We start from the raw sequence: 7,309 nt of genomic DNA, 5'->3' as shown, positions 1-7,309 counted from the left end.
AACCTTTTCGCTGCTCTTGACCTCAGCTGGTGGTGGCAAATCGTCTGGACGCTGCATACTGCGTCGTCCACGGCGTTTAAACTTCACCTCATCAATGGAGAGGCAGGGGGAAAAGACCTAAGGGGTGGTTGAGTAGGCGTCTAATTCGGCATCCCCCGTCCTCGCGCTTAAGAGCCTATGCCTATGGCGGTGGCAAAGTTGGAACATCGCAAGCCAATTCAATTGAGTAGATAGTTTTGTTCTTGTAGGCATCAAGATGAGCGTACGAAGATGGCCTCTATGGAATGGTGGTGGTCAGGCCTCGTTACCACTTTGACACGAGGGTTGATGGTGTACGCACGGGGACGGGGACGTTGGGCCTCCTAAGATGACCTCGTCCATCGTGTACTTGGCGTCAAGGCTGCGAATTATAGACAGAGGTAGGATGTTGTGGGCTCTGTTGACCCATTCGTGTCCATTTACAGCTGGTAGAAGAGTGACGGGTGATTGCTATTCAGAATGGATTGTGTCTTTCTGTGCTTGCTCTCGCAATCTTCACCACTTTCCCCATCAATTTGGCAAGGCACTTGGCTTGCATCTGAACCGAAAGACGGGCAAATAACAAGATCCCAGTCACCAGATTAGAAGTATCATCTAGGGCTCTGATATCTTTGCCTCGTCGGTTGGGAGTGTAAGGAAGCCCTTTGCCCGATGAAGACACCCAGTTGGGATACCGACACCAAAACAGAGTTGGCAGTGAGTTCACAGCCGGCCCAGATGACCTATTTTGAGCGAACCGCCATGAATTTGGAATTCACCATGACGTAGGGTGGCTGGCCCGGCCACTCTCCCAAGAGACTCTTGAAGTCTGAGATCTCCAGATGCAGGGGTAAACCCTCAGGGGTAGAACAGCCATAAGACCCATGACAGGATGGTGTAGCTCATGAGAGTGTAATTGGCATGTTTACATCGGGCTTACATATGCGTCTGGACTGGGCTGGAGCCAAGGGCGCTCCGTCTGATCTCTCAACATCTGAAGAGATCTCGAGGTCGACATGGACGCGGCCATGACGTTATGGAGACTCGTCATTCGTTCTGGAAAGTGGAAGTCTATGCAAGAGCCAACCCCTGCTGCGCCCTTGGTCTGCTCTTTTTAGTTGTTTGTTTCATACGGCATTGACGCAGGCCCCCCCATATCCGATCAAAGGGACGCCACCAGGACGGATGGGTTGGTCAGATTCGCGGAGGGGCTTGCCTAGATGGAAGGATGTCGGTCGCGCCTAGACGGGCGCTTTTCATCATGAGACCAATGGGCCGGATCTAGGTGTGTGGTAGAGGTGTCTGTCCAGCTTCGATTGTCATTTGTGAAAGGAGGCCCGTCGTGGCGGCCAAGGTCAACAACCCATGTGAGACGTTGCTTCTTGACCGATTTGTCTTTTTTGTTTCTGTCATTGCTGATAATCTCTTGGCAACGGGGTGTCGCCAGTTGGTGAAGTTGTTCCCTCGGAAGTGTTTGGCTGATCAGTTGGAGTTACACGGCGGGGTGCATACAAAGAACAAGGCGACCACAAGCACCGTCACCACCACCGTCGCCTTGCCAGGCTTCCCCCTCCAGTGTCGCAGCGGCAGTCTTACCAGTGTCCATTTGCTATCGTGACATTGTGACGGGTGTCGGGCCAATTAAGCTCATGCGTCTCTGACCGCTCCATGTTCTATCGCCGGTCAAGAGGCTAAAAGCTCGACCGATGGCCATTTGCCGTTTACAGAGACCGATAGGTAGTCGTCATTGAGGCCCGTCCCCGGCAAAGAGAAACGTCGACTAGGGCGGTCTCTGACCGTGGGGTTGGGTCCTTCCCAAGATTTCTGGCCCCCAAGACGAGAATAGGCTTTGCTTGTTGCTTGACTTGCTTGCTCTCTGGGGTGTCATGCTGATTGGCCATCAATCCCCCGGGCCCGCGACAAGTCTGACAGCCACGCTGCTGCCGCCGGGACGAGTTGAAGACCAGAGCGAGGAGGCGAAAGCTGTGGGAGGACGGCGGGCGGGCAGGGGAAGACTGGGCCCGACAGAGATTTCTGCTAATCACTGGCCGGCGCAGAAACATGTGACTGTCCAGATGTGAAGTCTTTAGCATCAGAAATTACAATATCACCCTACTCTGAGGTTGAAATGGCGGTGGAGTTGTGATTTGCTGACGAACGACGGCATATCAGAGAGGGACGGGAAGGGCCAGGGCCCAAGACAGAGGCGAGCCCAGGGCGCTGGGTTTGAAGACGGGAAAGAGAGATTCCATTCTGACCGGCGACGCAAAGGGCCCAATCAGAGCGGCCATGGTTGAGACCAGAGGGGAAGATGCTCAGAAGCTGGGCGTAGAACCCCACCTTTTCCGGATGTCTGCCACGTCCGCGGTTGCAACCCTTCTTTTTCTCTCCCGTCTGCTATCTGTCATAGTCCTGGTGAGGAAATCGATCGCAGTGTGTTGTCGCCCTTGGATGCCCTGCATGCTTGGGCTGTTTTGGTGAACGTGACAGAAACTAGCGAGATGTCAGATGTGCCCGAGACGACACGACACGACAGTCGACTGTCAACGATGGAATTCATCTCAAGCATCAAGAAGAGACGGAAGCCCCGCCAAGAAAGATGGAAACGTAAACAGACGCCATAGCCAAGGGTTAATAAGGATTCGAGCGTTTGTGGTCCCTGGGCCACTCACTGGATCCAGTGGGGCACCTCAGTCTGGGGAGAAACGGACAGCTTCTTAGCGTCTGTTTTAGCGGTCATCCTAAGTGCACCGACCACCTCCCAAATCACCAACAAGCACAGCAAACCAAACATCGTGATGAATTGATTTTTTCAGCTTTTTCTTCTTTCCTGACTGACGTGACTGACATATGCTCATGCAGGGAGTAAATCGACCTTGTGGCGCCCACTCTGATCGGAAATGGGCAAATACCACTTTCATCGGGAGCCACAAATCACGCCGCCGTCCGGGGAAGCAGGACGACGAATACAAGCAAGTAAAAGCACAAAAGAGCCTCAAATTTGGTCATCCCGTCATCTGCCGTCTCCTCTTGTCGGGTTGGGGAATGGGGGGGGTGGGGAATTTTGCTCGACCAGGGGAGGTGTCTGGGGGAGGGTGTCGATATCATCAAGAGCTACAACAGCTGTCCGCGAACCATCGCTCTCGCCCACAACCCCTCCGCGCTCCAGGGCAGTCTGCAGTCTGGGGTATGTACCTTGCTGTTCATGTTCACGCCATTGACTCGGCCCCGCTTGTGACATATCAGATACCCGAGCGACTGGCCTCTGCTGTGAAGTCCCGAGAGTGCTCGGCGGGAGAACCGGGCATGCAAAGTAAACGAACTCTCACTGGAAACAGCTCCCGAGTCTGTTTCGACATCTCGCGCGCTTCCTCTGTAGGTATCATGTACCCTGTGCACTGTACATTGCAGACTTGTCCCGTATACAACTCACCTCTTGTTCAGAAAGCAAGCAAGCCTGAGGCGCAGCGCTCAAAGACGACGGCTCACAACACCCTTCTAGCGCTTCTCAAGAGATTGTTGCCAACCCCGTCCGCCCCCCTGCCGCCAGGGGTGGCCTGGGAACCTGGCCTCAGCCCCCCCTCCTGTGAGCCAGGGCCTTTTCGCTACCACCTTGGCTACTTGGCAGAACCCTCCTGTACCCAGATGCTGTGCTTAGGCTGTAGGAGTACATCTTGGGCCCACAGCAGAGCCGCATTCTCCCCAAGCAGCGAGCCACGAAGGGGGGAGCATCCTTCCCCTCTGGCGATGAGCTTAGAGAGTGGTGGGCTTGGGCACAAGTGGGGAGCAGCAGAAAGAACCGCCAGCTCTGGCGCGCTCTCCCGAACATGGCACACCAAGATGGAAACGCGGTCACTGCCCTTGTCTCCATGTGGTTCGTACCTTTTGTCTTCTTCATATTTGATCCAAGCTGCTCCCGCTCTTCATGGTCTGTTCTTGATCATCGCCACATCGAGCCATGCAGCATAAGTCGCCCTCGCCTTTTTATATTACTGTGCGTGGGTCTCAAGTCCAGGATCCGCTGTTGCATCTTTTGTTCACTGCATCTTCACGTGCCACCCATACCTCGACCAGCACCGCGACTTCATTTCCATTTTCCTTTGCTGGATCCTTCAGACAGCACCGCACATAACTACTCGCACCCTCCCATGTTGGCTCTTCAAGCTTGAGGCTATACAGCTCTGGCTTGCCGTACGTTTGTGTCTTTGACGCTTTCTGCCCCAACATCGACCACCTCTCTTTCCCTCATCACCATTCAAGATGGCTGGCCACTTCTCAACCATCTTCAGCAGCACTTCGAGCTTTGGATATGCGAACATCGACGTTCCTATCCAAGACTTGGCTGCGACACAGACTGAGGGTAACCTTTACATCGACCCTATCCTCTCCGCCACCACTCAGCGGTTCCTGAACGACACCCACTCCAAGACATACTTTACGAGCATGGGCGTTTCCGCTGTTCCACCACCGACGCAACAACGATTCGCCAGTCCCATGTCTTCCCACGAGCCGTCCTCCGCCTCGGGCAGCGCCCCGAGCCCCGGTGCTGAGACTGAATCTTACTACGAGCATCCCACGACGCCCCCTGAGGTCCTATCTGTCTTCTCACCCACGCCAGGGCAGTTTGACGACTTCTCGAGCACTCACGACGCCATCATCAGGTTCACGGGCTCGGGCATGATGCCGAGCTACGGGGCCTGGACTGACGGCGGCATGAACTCGCTCTACAACGACAACGACATGGACTACAGCCAGGGCATGTTCTTTGAGCCGAGCTACACATCCACCCAGTGCGACATGAGCACCAACCAAAACACCGTCGGCTCCGACTTTACTCGTCTTGCCAGTCCGGCCGAGGACATGCCCATGATCAAGGAGGAGATCCAGGCTTCTACTTCTTACTCTTCTCCCCTTAAGCGGGAGCTCGACCACGACAGCGACTCCTCTTCCGAGGAGTCTTCCTTCCCCCCAACCCCCAAACGCCACTCCGACTCTGGCTCTGAAGACGAGCACCGCCCTGCCAAGAAAACCAAACTCAACAACAACATCCATCCCGCTCCCATCATCCAACAACAACGCATCCCAACCCAAGTCTGGCACCCCCAGCCTCAACAACAACAACAACAACAACAACAACAACAACAACCGCCCAAGCAGCAGCGGCTCCCCAAACCCTCCCCACGCCGGATCAACCCCTTGGCCCCCTCCTCGGTATCCTTCAAATGCCCCGACTGCAACCGAACCGACTTTCCCGACCGCACCGACTTTGACGCCCACGTCAAGAAGCAGCACACCCGCCCCTTCACTTGCGTGTTCCATTTTGCCGGCTGCGAAGCGACCTTTGCGGCCAAGAACGAATGGAAGCGTCACGTCATCACGCAGCACCTGCTGCTGGACTACTGGCTCTGCACAGAGGGTGTGTGCGCCAAGACGAACAATGGCGGTTGTCGTCTGCCGAATGGGGCGATTTTCAATCGCAAGGATTTGTACACCCAGCACCTGAAGAGGATGCACATGCCTGCTGGGGCGAAGAAACTTTGTGCTGGGAGGGCGAATAAAGGGGGGGTGTTGACGCCGGGGGAAAAGGAGGAGATGGCCGGGTGGGAGGGGAGGTTGAGGGAGCTGCAGGAGAGGGGGAAGAGGGAGAGGTGTAAGCTGCCTGAGGTTATGAGGTGTCCTGTCAAGGGGTGTAAGGTGGGGGAGTTTAGGGGCCCGGAGGCGTGGGATCAGAGGATGGAGCATGTGGCTAAGCATCTGGAGGGGGCGGCGTTGGGGAGGGAGGGGCGGGTCAGGTTTGGGGGGGAGGAGGATGGGAGCTTGGTTGAGTGGGCTAGGAGTAGGGAGGTGGGGATTATTGAACGGGGGGGACGGGGGGGGAGGTGGGAGTTGAGGAAGGTGTTGGAGAGGCAGGGGGGTAGCGGGAACGGGCAGGTTAGGGGGGGACAGGGACAAAAAGGGAGGGGGGTGAGGGAGGAGATTGTGGTTAGTGGGAGGGGGGAGGAGGAGGAGGATGCGGAGGGGGATGTTGATGCTGAGGGGGAGGAGGAATAAATGAGAGTTGGGTATGATTTATGACTATTTGGATACCTTTTTTTTTTTCTTGTTTTGTTTTTCTTTGATATATCTCCTGCGATTCACGACATGATGGGTTGGTATGGAATGGTATGGGATGGGATAGATGGATTGATTTGGAACATTTGGCAGCGTGGGCAAAGGAATAAGGAATACCCCCTTCTTTTTTCATTTATTTTCTTTTTCTTTGTCTCTCTCTCTTTTTTTTTTTTTTTTTTTTTTGTTTTCATGATTTTCACTCTGTAACGGCCGATAGTTTCCTTTTTAGTTGATTAGTTGTTTAGTTTTAATGCAGTTTCTTGTTAACATTTAACATATTCTCTCCAGCCATCATCATACTGTAGTTGATTTTCTTGCAGAGAATGGGATTGTCAAATCAGGTGATTTTCCAGAATGTGGAAATGCCCAAAACGTCCACCCATCCCCTTATGCAAATGGTTGCCTCCTTACACACACACACACACACACACACACACATAAAATGGTAAAAATCCCACGCAGAGACGGACGGGTGCATCTTGCCTGCCTAGAACCTTTTGTTACAACCAAGGTGGTGTATGTCTCGGGCATTGCCTTATTTTCCTGTCGTGTATTTTGCACCCATCAGATCTGTAATAAAATTATATGAACGTTGTGCAAAAAGTGGTGTCTTTTGTGTGTGTTGTCAGTCGGTCTTCTCGGTGTCAGGTTTGAGTTACCGGTGACAGTGGGGGCCGGGGGCCGGCTGGTGAGCGAGCGCCCGGGGGTGGGGAAGATCTGGAGGGAGATCTGGAGGGAAAAGGACGAAGTAGTCACCGAAGGGGGTAAGTGGAATTGGGAACGAGGGAGAATGGGTTGCATTTTGGTGCGTGGTGATGTTGATTGATGATGGAGATGGAGGTAGCGGTGGAAGAAAGTGGACTTGAGCTACACGTAGGTTGTATCCATCTGTCTACCTACACAGTATGTCCATACCACACAGTCACTGCGCCTCCTTGCAGTGTTCGAAGCTATCGATCAACCGGTTGTTTTTTCTAGATCCAAAACATCTTTGATGATGATCGGTTGTGGGGAGTAGTGTAGTGGCGCTCAGCCAAGGCATTCTTTTCCAGTACCCCTCTTTGGCTTTTGGAAATTCTACTCTGGTGGCTCAGATGGTAAGGATGACATGATTTGGAATCTGCAGACTAGGTATCTAGAAAAACAAAAGTCCACGATGGATGCAAGATAAGTTACCCTT

The 7,309-nt window shown here is 53.7% G+C and overlaps 1 protein-coding gene across 1 annotated transcript; it reads left to right on the top strand.

Moving 5' to 3' along the window:
- Positions 1 to 4,278: 4,278 nt before the first annotated feature.
- Positions 4,279 to 6,069, top strand: QC764_201500 (uncharacterized protein; the record flags this gene model as incomplete). The annotated part of the gene is made up of 1 exon (XM_062943855.1): positions 4,279 to 6,069. One exon carries the CDS (start codon positions 4,279 to 4,281, stop codon positions 6,067 to 6,069), a length of 1,791 nt encoding a protein of 596 aa, XP_062802612.1.
- Between the last annotated feature and the right edge of the window lie 1,240 nt (positions 6,070 to 7,309).

Source organism: Podospora pseudoanserina, chromosome 2 (assembly GCF_035222485.1).
Source record: "Podospora pseudoanserina strain CBS 124.78 chromosome 2, whole genome shotgun sequence".
NCBI classification, from domain to species: Eukaryota; Fungi; Ascomycota; class Sordariomycetes; order Sordariales; family Podosporaceae; genus Podospora; species Podospora pseudoanserina.
This window is presented reverse-complemented; position numbering and strand designations above follow the sequence as displayed.